Raw genomic sequence first — 14222 nt, forward strand, 5'->3', positions numbered from 1 at the left:
TGTAGGATGAGGTTGTGTCACTTGAGCAAATGTATGAGAAATAACAGAATGTGTAGCACCACAATCAATCAATACTCTAGCAAAATGACCAAGAATATTTAACATACCCATGATTAAATCTAGATTATTCTGGGAATCTTGCAGTGACATGTTGTGGATACGCCGCTGATTCTGCTGTCGTTCATCGCGACCTCTGTTGGCATGAATACCACATCCCTGCCTCTGCTGACCCGACTGTCTCGAAGATTCTACACTACTAACAGCAATCTTTCCCTGTTGGGGTTGTCCCTCTTGGTACCATTGAGATCCACCGGCTAAATGTGGCTGATAAGACATAGATCCTCCCTGATATTGAGGATACCCACTCTGATACTGAGGATCCTAAGACTACTGCTACTGTCATGAAGTGTAAGGAGTGGCATTGCCCTAATAGTGGTAGGCACCTCCTCGTCCAGTATGAGAATAACCACCAGATCCTGAAGCTTGCTGGGTTGATGCAGATGGTGGGAAGGAAGGCTGTTTGGGTCTCTGCTGACTCTGAGGGCATTGGGCAGCCCTATTACCCATCTATCCACAAGTAACACATCCATTGCTGCCTCTCTTCCACTCCCCAAAATGCCAATTATTACACCTGGGGCATAAGGGAGCACCAGATCCACCTGAACCACCAAAATCTCTCTGTCTCTAGAACCTCGGACCTCTAGTGAATCTACCACCTCTCATCTGCATATTAGTACCACTCCTCTTAAAGTTCTGGGTCTTGCGGGGTCCCTGAAATGCTTGCCCTTTTCCTTTGTCATCTCGTATCTGGCCCCTATTCTTTCCTTCCTCATCCTCACTTTCACTAGTCATGTTCTCTAAGGCCTCAATCCTCAGTAGAATCTCATAAAACTCCTGGTAAGAGGCACATTGAGTCGATGTCGCTATGGAACGCCATTTCTTCTTAGTACCCAAACTGAAACGGCGAAGCATCTCTACTGGATTAGCAGCAACCTCTGAATCATATCTCAAAAAATCAGTAAACATCCTGTAATACTTATTAGAGGACATCTTTCCTTGCCTCAGATGAGTAAACTCCTGTTTCTTAAGATCGATATATGCAGGAGGAATGAACCTTTTCCGAAACAACCCCTTAAACACTCCCTAGTCCACAATCTCTTCTGGGGTCATCTGGTAAGACTCCTATCTCCACCAGGATGCAGGTTGTTCTCCAAAAAACCAGGTATTCATCTCGACCCACCTATCAAAAGAAAGATTCAACTGACTCTGCATCACCTGAAAGGTCTTCTCCACATGATTCAGTCATTTTTCTGCCCCCTCATGACCTTTATTTCCTATGAAGTGAGTCAACTTCAGATTGTGAATTGTCTTAAGATGTGTCCTCTGAGGAGTACGGAATGTTATCTGAATGGCAGAAACTATAGCTTCTCCTAATTAAGCAATATCAGGGAAACTAGATTTAGCTGATTGACAGGGCTCTCTACGAGGCGGCATAGTTCTGACACAAGACATCACAAGGATTAGAACATTCAACAATTATACAGGACTGCTAAACCTAAGCTCTGATACCAAACTGACACACCCTGACCGAGATCAAGGCATGCTGGCCGTCACGTGAAAGTGACGTAGCCATGTGTACAGTGCAGAATCAATAAAGATAAGAAATATACGAATAATCAAATAATCAAAAACCAAATTACTAGAGTGCACTACTAAACAGGAAGTGATAGGAGTTAGTTATAACCGTAAACACTCCTAATCAGAGCATAAGTCTAGGTGCAGTCCAGTAGGACAAGTACTAGTTGTACAGTACCAGGAATGTCCTACTATTATTTAGGTAGGTCAAAACCGCAAGCTCACTTAAAACCTGGAGGGGCGCAAAACAGAAAATGTGAGTGGGCAAAAATAAATGTTTTACAAAACCATTTCATTTACCAACATACTAACCCCTCCCTGTAAAACATGTATAATTTTCCCAGAATCAAGACCTAAGCATATACATATATATATATATATATATATATCTGAAATCATAACAATTCAATTCATGCTTCAGATAATCATATTATACATATATATATATATATATATATATCTAAAATCATAACAATTCAATTCATGCTTCACATAATCATATTCATATGTATGCCACGCCAAAATATAACAAAGTAAACAATCCAGGTAAGAATGATTTCATAGAAATATGATATGTTAGCCGGAACCCTTAAGGTAGTCTGTACGGCTGAATTCATAGCTCAAAAGTCAATTTAGTAGGAGTCACTACGATGACCTATACGGCAATATACTGCACATAAGTCGGAACCACTAAAAAGGGGTATGTACGACAAGATTGGGTGTAATATAATTATGCTGAATTCTATTCTCTCATAATAGCATGCGATAAATAGCTAGTCACCTACGAGTCGGAACCATAAATAAGGTCTGTACGACAAGACTGTGCACTTAAGTTGGATCCAATATGAGCATATAGTGCGGGAGGTGACGTAAATAAACAGGCATGTAGTTCACATCTCTGGCTAAATCACAATCACCCTAGGTGTAGTTTTATGAGCTTAACATTATTCAGTCATATATCATATCATCGATGATTCATATAACCAAATATAATTTACCTGAACTTACCTGTGCCTCCCCAGCACCACATTGATATATATGCAACCATGAAATGCATATTCAGAATATAAAAGCATTTGGCATATTATTTCAAAGCATACTTTCCTTTAAAATGCATTTCTGGGAAATATATCAAGTATCTAAGTATATACTGAAAACAAAAGCCTACTCATTGGTATGTCGTAGGGTCGTAGCCCCCGAGTCGCCAGTCGATACGCTCGTCCTCAGGATAAGCCTTTCCTATATGCGAATAAACTATAAAAATGTTATTTTAAAGCACATAGGCGAAACTAGCTAATAACTTCTCATACATTGCTCAAAATGGGTATATGAATACACCACAGTGACCTACACAAGCTCAAGATCATCCCCTCATTTTTAGATAAATTTTTCGAGCTCCTACACGCCGCCACGCGCCGGCAAGGGAATGGCAAAATGCGGCCCCCACGCGCGGCATCTTCAACCTCCAGACGCCGGAATAGTGTCACTGGCGTCGTATTCTGGGCAGACCTACAACTGCCTATTTCTCGCTCATTTTTGCACAATTTGTCATGCAATTTATACCAAAAATAAAGTGCTTAACTTGTAGAACACAATCATACTAATTTAAAGTTCTAAAAGTCACGGGATCTCATTGGAGAATTCTAAGAAAAATGGGCCAAACTTAGACCACACGATCCCGACGTCCAAAACCTTTAAACGAATTATTCCGAGCTTCCTTAGGACCTCACTAAGCTTCCTACAAGCTTCAAATTCCCAAAAACATCCATAATTACGTGTGCATGAACAGTGCACAAATCAGGGGTCATGAAAAACTAAGGTTTTCGAAGGTATCCTTGCCTGAAATGGGTATCAATCGACTCGTCTGAGCTTCACAAACATAATGGTGCCAACTTTGACCACGATCTATGAAGTTTCAAGGGTTTTTGGTGATTATCCGTACGAGTTCGAAGGAGAGAGAGAGTGAAACCGATAGAGAGAGAGGGTATGGGAGAGAGAAGAGAGAAAGTGTGTGTGTGTGGCCTAGGATTGGTCAACCACTAAAAATACCATAACTTAATCCCAATTGGTTCCAAACAATTAGGATCTAAGAATATTGACCCAAAACCACACTTAAAACCACATTACCCAACTAACGTCCAAGGGTAATTTCGTCAATTCACGCCGTCAATAAATATATATTTGGGACGGGCTGTGACATAGTGGTGAAGCATTCAGTAAACCCAATATTGCTCTTTGATTCCTTCACAATAAAAAAACCACAAAAAGTTCAAAAACAAGGACAAATTCGTAAATAAACCATTAATAAACAGAAAACAAATATATAAAAAATCTATAAAGGGACATGCTTAATAGTTAACCCCCACAAACTGCTAAGCAGTAGTGGGCATATTAAAAACACAAATTAAGAAAATATATTATCTTTACCATATATGTAAAAAAAAGTTTAAAAGAAGGTTACAGTAGAAAGAAAATCTCTACTAATTAATGAAACTTTCTTTGTCAAGCAAAAGAGGATGAAAAGACAACTTAGTCTTCTATCACACAAAAAATGATGGGCAATAATGTAATTTCATAGGTCCAAATTTTACTGTTTTTATTGAAACCTCATCTACAAGTGATGTTAAAATACCTCCAACATTAAAAAAAACAAAAACAAAAACCTCCCACTTCCCCCTCCCATGTTCTTTCTCTCTCCCTCTCTCCTTCTCATTTTCTAAAAAAATGTGTTCATACACACAAAGTGTATAGGCAAATGCTAGTATAAATAAACAAAATCCAAAAAGTATTGGAAAAGAAAACAGAAAATTGAAAAAAAAAGAAGCAAAACAAGTAGACGTGCTTAAGCCTCTCAAACTGCTAAGTGGTAGTGGGCAGTTTTCTCCCCCATAGATTTCCACGATCTGAGTTGTTTTTCAAAAGTTCACTGTGTGGTTTCAGTTCATTCCAAACAGAAAAAGATGGACAAACTCAGTGACATAAATTAGTAAAAGATTGGAGCTTTCGGAAAAAATTCTTCTCCGAAAATCGAAAAATTTCATCGGGTTAGTGAATCATCTTTTCAATTTTCGTTCTCTTCAACTTTTGTTAATTCGATCAAAGTTATTTGTTCATCGAATTGGATTTTCTGGAAATGTTCAATCTCTTTGTTTATAAAGGATATGATTTCGGCTACAGTTTAAGTTCTTGGATAGATTTAACATTTCAAATCAGCTTCTGACCTACTAACCTTGATGGGGGAGGGACAGACGATGAAGAAAATTCCGGGCAATGAACTTTGACTCTCTGATTCACTACGGCAACAACATACCACCATCCTCCTTTGATTCCCATGTTACCAAAAGCAACACGAAGAGATAAAACAAAATCAGTGTTTTGAAAATTTGATTACTCTTTTTTATGATTCCCATGTTCTTTTTTCGTTGACTTCAAATTTTCATAAATCCGTTTAAAGTTTTTAAAACCCATCAATTCATGTTACTAACAAAAAATTTCATGGTTTTTAATGGTTGTACAGACTCATTCAATGTTGACCCATTTGTCGGGGCTCGAAGAAAAGGAAAGTTAAGAAAGTCTATTCTTGTCGTAAAAGTCCTGTTGGCAGTGAGCCTTGAAGAAAAGGAAGGGTGAGAGCAGCGGAATAGGGGGCTTTTTGCTATTGGCACCGACTTATTTCCAAAATTTCCCCTAACCTTAGCATTTCCACTTTGCGAATGTGTTTGCATTTTATGATACAAATTCCTATGTTTTACAGGCAAATAGTTATAACAACATTTATCTGATGTTTTCTACCTCATTCAACAACTTAATTACACTCCCATTGTTTTGGTTGGAAGTTGATTAGAAGAGTCTTCATTCCATCGACATCCTTTCCTTTGCAATTTAGGTTGAAAATTACTTGCAAAATGTAATATGAAAGGTTTAGTTGGCATGTTAACTTTCAGAAGCATGAGATGAACGAATATGTCCTGTTTGTACATGATAATTTTTTTTTTATCCTACAGCCTACTATGTCTTCTTCATCTTCGGTCTCAAAAGCCTTCCTTAACTTCTCTTCATCTATCTCAAAAGCATTCCTTGCATGTTTCAGCTTTTCAGTACAACTTTTAACTTTTGGATATTTTTTTTCAGTTTACCACATATTTGGCTGAGTGGAAAATAAGTTAGTAATCATGTATGAGTTCAGATTCCTTGAATGCTCAATATTTTAGCTAGAATCGAGTGGTGTGCTTTGTGCTATGTGATGTGATTATGAGATAGTTGGAATTGATTCCTTGAATATTTCTCACTTTTCTTTTTCCAATTTTATAATGGAGTGGTGTGCTGTGTGCCTTCTTAGTTCGATAATTAAGCTAAGTACCATTTGGAATTGAGCAAAATAATTGATAGAAACATAAACTAAATCCTTCGGAATGTATTCTGAAGATTTATACATCAATTTTTAGTTGCAGACTTATTCGGCTGGCCTCCCAGAAAAGGGAAGGTGGGGAAAGTGTATTCCTGGTAATGAAAAGAAAAAGGAGAGCCAGTGACAGAAATTGGTGAGGATCTGATCTTTCAAGACAAATTCTTCCCTAAAAATAAAAAAATCCATGGGGTTACTAATTCATGTTTACATTTTCATTCTCTTCCCCTTTTAAATGATCTTTTTCAATTGTGTATGAATTGTTGCTTTCCCTTTGTTGCTTTGATGACTCATAATTGTAATATGAACATGTGCTCTTTTATGCATGCGTTAAGTTCCAGCTCCAAGCTCATATGCATCTCTAGGTTCATTTCTTTCATTTTTAGAATCCTTAATCCAGTTCCAGTTCCAACACATACAATTCATGTTACTAACAAAACTTTTTATGCTTTTACACAGTCATTGGTTGAGACCCATTTGTCGAGGCTCGAAGAAGAAGGAAGGGGGGAAAGTGTAATCTTGCCATAAATTTTCTGTTGGCAGTGAGCCTTGAAGAAAAGGGAAGTTGATAACAACGGAAGAGATGGCTTTTTGCTTTTGGCCTTTTGTTTTCTTCATTTTGCTGAATGTTGAGTACTTGTTTGGTACTTAGGTACTTTTATAAAAAGTGGGTATAAAAAAAAGCTGAGCTCAAAAAGGTGTTTGGTAAACACTTAAAAATAGCTCATTTTCACAGTTTTAAGTGAAAAAAAGCTGAAAACGTGAAGCAACAAAAATGAGTTTATTATCACAGCACAGTAGAAGCAGTTGTTTTTCAAAGCACAACAATACCAAACCAGCCCATTCTGTCACATCCCGGCTTGGGGCCACCACATCCCAAGCCCGATCCACCACCGTAGCACGATATTAGATGATTTGCTAAGGATTTTTCAGTAATTGCTTTGCCACTTATGAGGTTAACTTGAAAGGATGTTAAATTTGAGTGGGATAGTAAATGTGAGCAAAGTTTCCAGTAGCTAAAGTATTATCTTACTCATGCACCTGTTCTAGCGCTTCTAGATGATAGCGGTAATTATGAGGTCTATAGTGATGCTTCTCTGAATAGTTAAGGTTGTGTATTGATGCAACATGGTAGGGTAATAGCTTAAGCTTCGAGACAGTTGAAACCTCATGAGAAGACTTACCCTGTGCATGATTTGGAGTAAGCAGCTATCATCTTTACCTTGAAGATTTAGAGACATTATCTTTATGGTGAGAAATGTAAGATCTTCACGGATCATAAGAGTCTCCAGTATCTATTTACTCAGAGAGATCTTAATCTTTGTCAGCGGAGATGGATTGAGTTACTTAGTGACTATGATTGCACGATTGAGTACCATCATTGTCGTGCAAATGCAATGGCTGATGCACTTAGCAGGAAGACTCCAGCCAAACTTAATGCCATCTATGATTGTCATGTTCCTCTTTTAGCAGATTTGAGGTCCACTAGAGTGGAGCTAGGAGTGGAAGATCGAGGAGAAGCCTTGCTTGCTAATTTCCAAGTCAGACCAATTTTAGTTGATCGTGTGCTTGAGGCTCAGATGATTGATGAGGAGACTCAAGAAATAATTCAAGCAAGAAACCAAGGCAAAAAGAAAGATTTTAAGATTCAAGAAATTGATGGTATGCTTATGCAGGAAAGCATAATGTATGTGCCGAACAATGTAGAATTAAAGAAAGAAATTTTGGATGAAGCACATATATCGACATATGCGATGCATCCAAGAGGCACTAAGATGTATCATACCATTAGACCATTTTATTATTGGCTAGGTATGAAAAGAGAAATTGCCGAATATGTGAGTAGGTGTGCCATTTGCCAATAGGTTAAAGTTGAAAGAAAGAAACCGTTTGGGTTGATGCAACCACTTCCCATTCCGCAGTGGAAATGGGAAAATATTACTATGGATTTTGTATACAAGCTTCCTCGCACACAGAATGGTTATGACGACATTTGGGTAGTAGTTGATGGGCTTACGAAGTGAGCACATTTTATTCCAGTGAGGGAGAAGTATTCGTTAAGTCGATTAGCTAAGTTATTTATTACACAGATTGTGAAGTACTATGGTGTGCCAGTTAATATTATCTCGGATCGGGATCCCAGATTTACTTCCAAGTTCTAGATATCATTCTAGGAAGCTCTTGGCACAAGATTGCTTTATAGTACGACATAGCATCCTCAGATAGATGTACAATCTGAGAGGACCATTCAGACATTAGAGGATATGTTGAGATCTTCAGTGCTGCAGTTTGGAGATAGTTGGCATGATTGTTTGGATTTGATGGAATTTGCCTACAACAACAGTTATCATTTAAGCATTGGTATGGCACCATTTGAGGCACTTTATGGGAAATCTTGTTGTACGCCTTTATGTTGGTCAGAGGTTGGCGAAAGAGTTTTGGTGGGCCCTGAGATTGTGGATGTGACTACTCAAAATGTTCAGGTAATTAAGTCTAACCTGAAAGCGGCCTAAGATCGACAAAAGAGCCTAGCAGACAAGCATGCCACTAATCGGAAGTATGGTGTAGGTGATTGGGTATTTCTGAAGCTATCAACTTGGAAAGAAAGGAAAATTGAGTCCTAGGTACATTGGACAGTATTTGATCACCGAGCGAGTCGTTGAGGTTGCTTACAGACTTGAGTTGCCTTCAGAGTTATCCAAGGTACATGATGTGTTTCATGTTTTGATGCTTCAACACTATGTTTCAGATCATTCACATGTGATTCCTCCTCAACCCTTGGAAATCAATTCGGACTTGACTTATGATGAGGAACCAGTGACTTTATTGAATTGGAAGGATAAAGAACTGAGGAACAAGACAGTTCGTCTGGTTAAAGTGTTATGGAGAAATCATTCAATGGAAGAGGCTATTTGGGAGACAGAGGATCGGATGAGAGAGATGTCTCCACGCTTGTTTTATGATTATTAGTGGATGTATTGGTTATATGTAATTTCGAGGACGAAATTTTCTAAGTTAGGGAGATTGTCATAGCCTGTCCCGAGAAATATTTATCGCTAATGTGAAAAGACTGGATTACCCTTGGACATTAAGAAGTGTGGTGTGTGAATTGTTTTGAAATCGAATTATTTGAATTTTTTTCCCTAAGTTTTTGGAACCACTTAGGAACTAAGAACTTTGATTTTGATTGGGTGTTGACTAGTTGGACCCTGCATATCACTTCTCCTTTCTCTCTTTTCCCTCCCGTGTTCTCTCTGTCCCTCGAACTCTCTCTATCTCTCTCTCTTCTCTTCCGTACGAACTCAAACCCAAAACCCATTGAATCGTGATGGATCGAGGACGTTGAAGGTACCATTGTGTTCCTTGCAAGCTCAGGACCACATCTAGACCATTTTTAGGTAAGGATAGCTTCGTTTTCATGTCGAAACCATAACCCCGATTTGGGGTACTATTCATGCAAACGTTAAATCTCATGTTTTTGGAAATTTCAAGCTCGTAGGAAGCTTAGTGAGGTCCCAAGGAAGCTCGGAGTGTTTCGTTTGAAGGTTTTGGACATCGGGATCGTGTGGACGAAGTTTGGCCAGTTTTCTTGGAAATCTCTAGTGAGATCCCGTGACTTTTAGAGCTTTAAAATGTTATATCATGATTGTAGAAGTTCCTAGCTTCATTTTGGTACCAATTGCATGAAAAATGGTTGAGAAATGAAGGCGAATAGTTTGAAGTTTTGCCCAGTGTCTGGCACCGACGACGGTCGCTGGAGCTGGAGGTAGGAGATGGGAGAATATTCCGTCAAGTTTGACGGAATATTCTCATGATGTTAGTCAAGTTTGACAGAATCTCTTAGGTTTAACGGAATATTCCCTAACGATGGTTAGGGAATCCATCAAGTTTCGGCCGCTCGTGGGGGCGCGTTTTGCCGTGCCCTTGCCGGCGCGTGACGGCGTGTAGGAGGTCCAAAAATAATTCTAAAATTATGGGGATGATCCTGAGGTTGTGTAGATCACTATGATATATTCATATACCCAAATTGAGCAATGCATGAGAAGTTATTAGCTAGTTTTACTGATGTGCTTTAAAATAACGTTTTTATAGTTAATTCGCATATAGGTGAGACTTATCCCGAGGACGAGCGTATCCACGGCTGACTCGGGGGCTACGACCCTTCGACATATTAGTGAGTGGGCTTTTGTTTTCAGTATATAATGATATACTTGATATATTTCCCAGAAATGTGTTTTAAATGAAAGTATGCTTTGAAATAATATGCCAAATGCCTTTATATTATGAATATGCATTTCATGGTTGCATATATATATATATATATATATATATATATATATAATGGTGGTGCTGTGGAGGCACAGGTAAGTGCATGTAAGTTATGTTTGATCTAGGTGAACTATGAACGGCTTGATCCCTATTTAGGGTACGTAGGCAGTCTAACGAAAGGTTAGGTGCAGCCATTCAATAAATGAGATGAACATGTTGATTGTCTATATGAGATATGATTGAGAAACGATGAGCTCATAAACCTGCACCCCGGGTGATTGTGATCTAGCCAAAGAGTTGGCACAGACCTGTATATTATGTCACCTCCCACACCATATGCTCACATTGGTTCCAAATTAGGTGCACAGTCTTGTTGCACAGACCACTATAGGTGGTTCCGACTCGTAGGTGACTAACTATTTATCGTACAGCTAGCATGAGGGCGTAGCTTTGAGCATAACTATATCACACCCAACCTTGTCGTACAGACCATTCCAGTGGTTCCAACTTATGTGCAGTATATTGTTGTATAGGTCATAGAAGTGACTCCGGCTAAATTGAGTTTGAGCTATGAATTCAGCCGTATAGACTACCTCAGGGGTTCTGGCTATCATATCATATTTCCATGAATTTATTCTTACCTGAATTGCTTACTCTGTTATATCTTGGCATGGCTTATATACATGTGAATATAGTTACATAAAGCATGATTTGAATTGATATATGTTCATATTCGTGTGTGTATATATATATATATATATATATATATGCATATATTTGTATCTTGATTCTGGAAAAATTATACATGTTTTACAGCGAAGGGCTAGATATTTTGTAAAGCATTTATTTATGCCCACTCACGTTTTCTATTTTGCGCCCCTCCAGGTTTTAAGTAAGCTTGCAGTCGGTGGCTCGAGATCGTCGACAGTTTTGACCCATTTGAATAATAGTATGACATTCCTGGTACTGTATAACTAGTTCTTGTCCTACTGGACTACACCTAGACTTTATGCTCTGATTAGGAGAGTTTACGGTTGTAACTAACTCCTATCACTTCCTGCTAGTAGTAAACTCTTTTAATATGGTTTTTAATTATTCGTATGTTTGCAATCTTTATCGCTTCCGCATTGTGCACATGGCTACGTCACTCTCACGTGATGGCTAGCATGCCTTGACCTCGGTCGGGGTGTGTCACATTCAATGTGAAAACGTAACCTAATCATGTTACAATACAAACTTGACTTTTAAATATTTGACAATTATATAATGTCCATATATAAATTAGAGACATTCACATTACGCTAACTCGACAGGAAACATATCTCACTGGTGCAATAGGAAATGTTGACATTAAACAATGAGGATCTTTTTTCCCATCCGTTGCTTGACAAATCTCATAGAAAAATATTTCATCCTGTACAATGGAGAGCAAACTAATCAACATGTAGCCATAATCATTGCAAAGTGACACATATTACTGTGTAGAAAAAGAGAACAAAAATTAGTTGAAAACTTCATGTATTTCTGTCTATTTAAATTATTAATTTACGCAAAGTGAAAACGAAAAACATGACAACTTTTTAAGACGTGAATGGTAAAGAAAAAGTCACTTTGGACAATACATTTAAAATATATCTTGACAATTACAATGAAAAAAAACTAACACAATACATCTTTATGGGCGCGTAGCACCCATGATGCAAAAATGCCTCCGTGCGTGCGGAGAGTGTGTAAATCACGATTTTGAACACTAGTTTGAGGCTCATGACGTTTTACATGAGACGACTTGCTCTCAAACATTCCAACAAAATGGTCTGGTAGAGGGTATAATTTGACATATTCTTGAAACTGCACGTGCTTTACTTATTGGACATGCTCCTCATAGTTATTTGAATAATATTGTGGTTATTATTGTTTTTTTTTTTTGTTGTTGAATCGAATGCCCTCTAAGGTCTTAATTTCCAGACTCCATTGAAGACTATCTACTTATGGCCCCTTGCCATATGCTTTAATGCTTCCTTTACAAACAGTTCAGATTGTTGATATCAGGTTCCGATATTTATGATTAACTAAAATATGAGTCAATGTTATATAATTTCTATAAACTTTATAAACTCCAAGCAGTATTTTCACTAATTGTAAAAATTTGAACGTGATGTCAACAATCCAAATAATTCATCTTTTTGAATCCACTAAAAGATCATGTTTTGAAAAATGAAAATATGAAAAAGCGAAATTCAGTAAGAAGAATGGATTATAAATGTAAAATTGATGATTAAATATAAATCTAGGATTTATAGATTATAATGTTGAATTTCGGAGTTGACATCTCCACAAAAGTTGTAGAGCTTGTCATTAGGCGTATTTGTATGTATATGTGTGTGTTTGTGTGTGTGTGTGTATATATATATATACATTTTTCACACTTGTACATTAATTATTATGAATTTGTATTAATTTAAACTCAGACAAAAAGCACAATTCATGTGGGATTGGAGGGCTTTAATTAAAAATCAAAATTATGGCGTAACTATCTCCAAGCATAAATGACACATCCCGACCCGGAACGTCCACTTGGATTTCGAATCGAGCTGTGCTGGCTGATACCTGAAAGATGACGAAGCCATAAAGTGTATCGATGTGAAAATATGAATAAATTTTGTTTGTACCATACTTGACCAATCCCGAAACTACTGAGCACCGGTCAACATTATACCGTCAAGGACCCAGAAGAGTTTCCCTCCAACCAGTAGGCCAATCACAGCGCGACACGTGTCGACATCAGAAGCCAATCATAGCGCCACACATGTCAACATCAAAAGCCAATCACAACACGACACGTGTCAATGTCAAAGGAAAGCTAGAAACTCTCTTCTATAAAAGGAGATCATTCTCCCACAATATTTTCGAATGTCATTTGTACTAAATCATTCACTAGTACTCACTAAAGGAGAGCTTGAACCTATGTACTTGTGTAAACCCTTCACAATTAATGAGAACTCCTCTACTCCGTGGATGTAACCTATCTGGGTGAACCACGTACATCTTGTGTTTGCTTCCCTATCTCTATCCATTTACATACTTATCCACACTAGTGACCGGAGCAATCTAGTGAAGGTCACAAACTTAACATTTTCTGTTGTACCAAAGTCCTCACTGATTTTGTGCATCAACATTTAGCGCCATCTGTGGGAATGACACTTATTCCCACTCTCTTCAGCTTTGCCAAGCTGGTTTCCACCATTCGTACACTCTTTTTTGACTAGGCATCCCTCTCCAACATGGGGAGCGAAGGAAGCCACAACACACATAATGACATCCCTCTTGCACCTAGTGCGAAGCAACGAAAGAAGGAAGGAAATAAGGTTGTTCTTCAAGCTAAAGTCGATGAGCTAGAAGCTTAGAACAACAGATAGCAATGAAGAATGAGGTCCTCCAGGAGTAGTATGAGAAGCTCTTTGAGACGATCCACAAAAATAGGCGCACTCAAACATGCGAGCTCGTTGCCCTTATGGACATCAACCATCATTTGGGTGGCCCCTAACACGAAGGGTCACCTCCCTTCGACACGGGTATCCCTGATGAGGAGCGAGCTAATCATCAAAACATTGATCAACATGAGACTTCTCTCAACCTAGATACTTCAACCCGAAGCAGAAGAAATGGAGGAAGACACCTCCTTGCATAAGGGTTGGAAGGATCGAAAGTCGTTTATCATGATTGCCGAGACTTCTTAAAGCAACGTCGAGAGAATTCCCTCCACATATGCTCGAAAATTAATGACCCAAGGGTTTCTGAAAGACTCAGTCCCCTCCCACGACCTAGGCAGCTGCCAATCTACAGAAGGAACAATAGGTCCCAGAGGAACATAAAGGTATAGGGGACTCTGAGGTATTCCGACAGACTCGCCCTA

The 14222-nt window shown here is 38.4% G+C and overlaps 1 protein-coding gene across 1 annotated transcript; it reads left to right on the top strand.

Annotated features, from left to right (window-relative positions):
- The first annotated feature begins 7437 nt into the window (after positions 1 to 7437).
- LOC139190987 (uncharacterized) lies at positions 7438 to 9010 on the top strand. The gene is made up of 3 exons (XM_070811482.1): positions 7438 to 7702; positions 8462 to 8523; positions 8645 to 9010. The coding sequence occupies exons 1-3, from the start codon at positions 7438 to 7440 to the stop codon at positions 9008 to 9010; spliced, it is 693 nt and encodes a 230-aa protein (XP_070667583.1).
- Positions 9011 to 14222: the final 5212 nt, after the last annotated feature.

Source organism: Malus domestica, chromosome 13 (assembly GCF_042453785.1).
Source record: "Malus domestica chromosome 13, GDT2T_hap1".
Lineage (NCBI taxonomy): Eukaryota > Viridiplantae > Streptophyta > Magnoliopsida > Rosales > Rosaceae > Malus > Malus domestica.

What these genes read in the sequence shown, in the direction of transcription:
- LOC139190987 (XM_070811482.1), top strand. Translation starts at nt 7,438, where the DNA reads ATGGCTGATGCACTTAGCAGGAAGACTCCAGCCAAACTTAATGCCATC. An exon ending in TAAGATTCAAGAAATTGATG is followed by an intron (nt 7,703 to 8,461) that starts GTATGCTTATGC and finishes TATGTTGGTCAG; the next exon opens with AGGTTGGCGAAAGAGTTTTG. An exon ending in TGACTACTCAAAATGTTCAG is followed by an intron (nt 8,524 to 8,644) that starts GTAATTAAGTCT and finishes CAACTTGGAAAG; the next exon opens with AAAGGAAAATTGAGTCCTAG.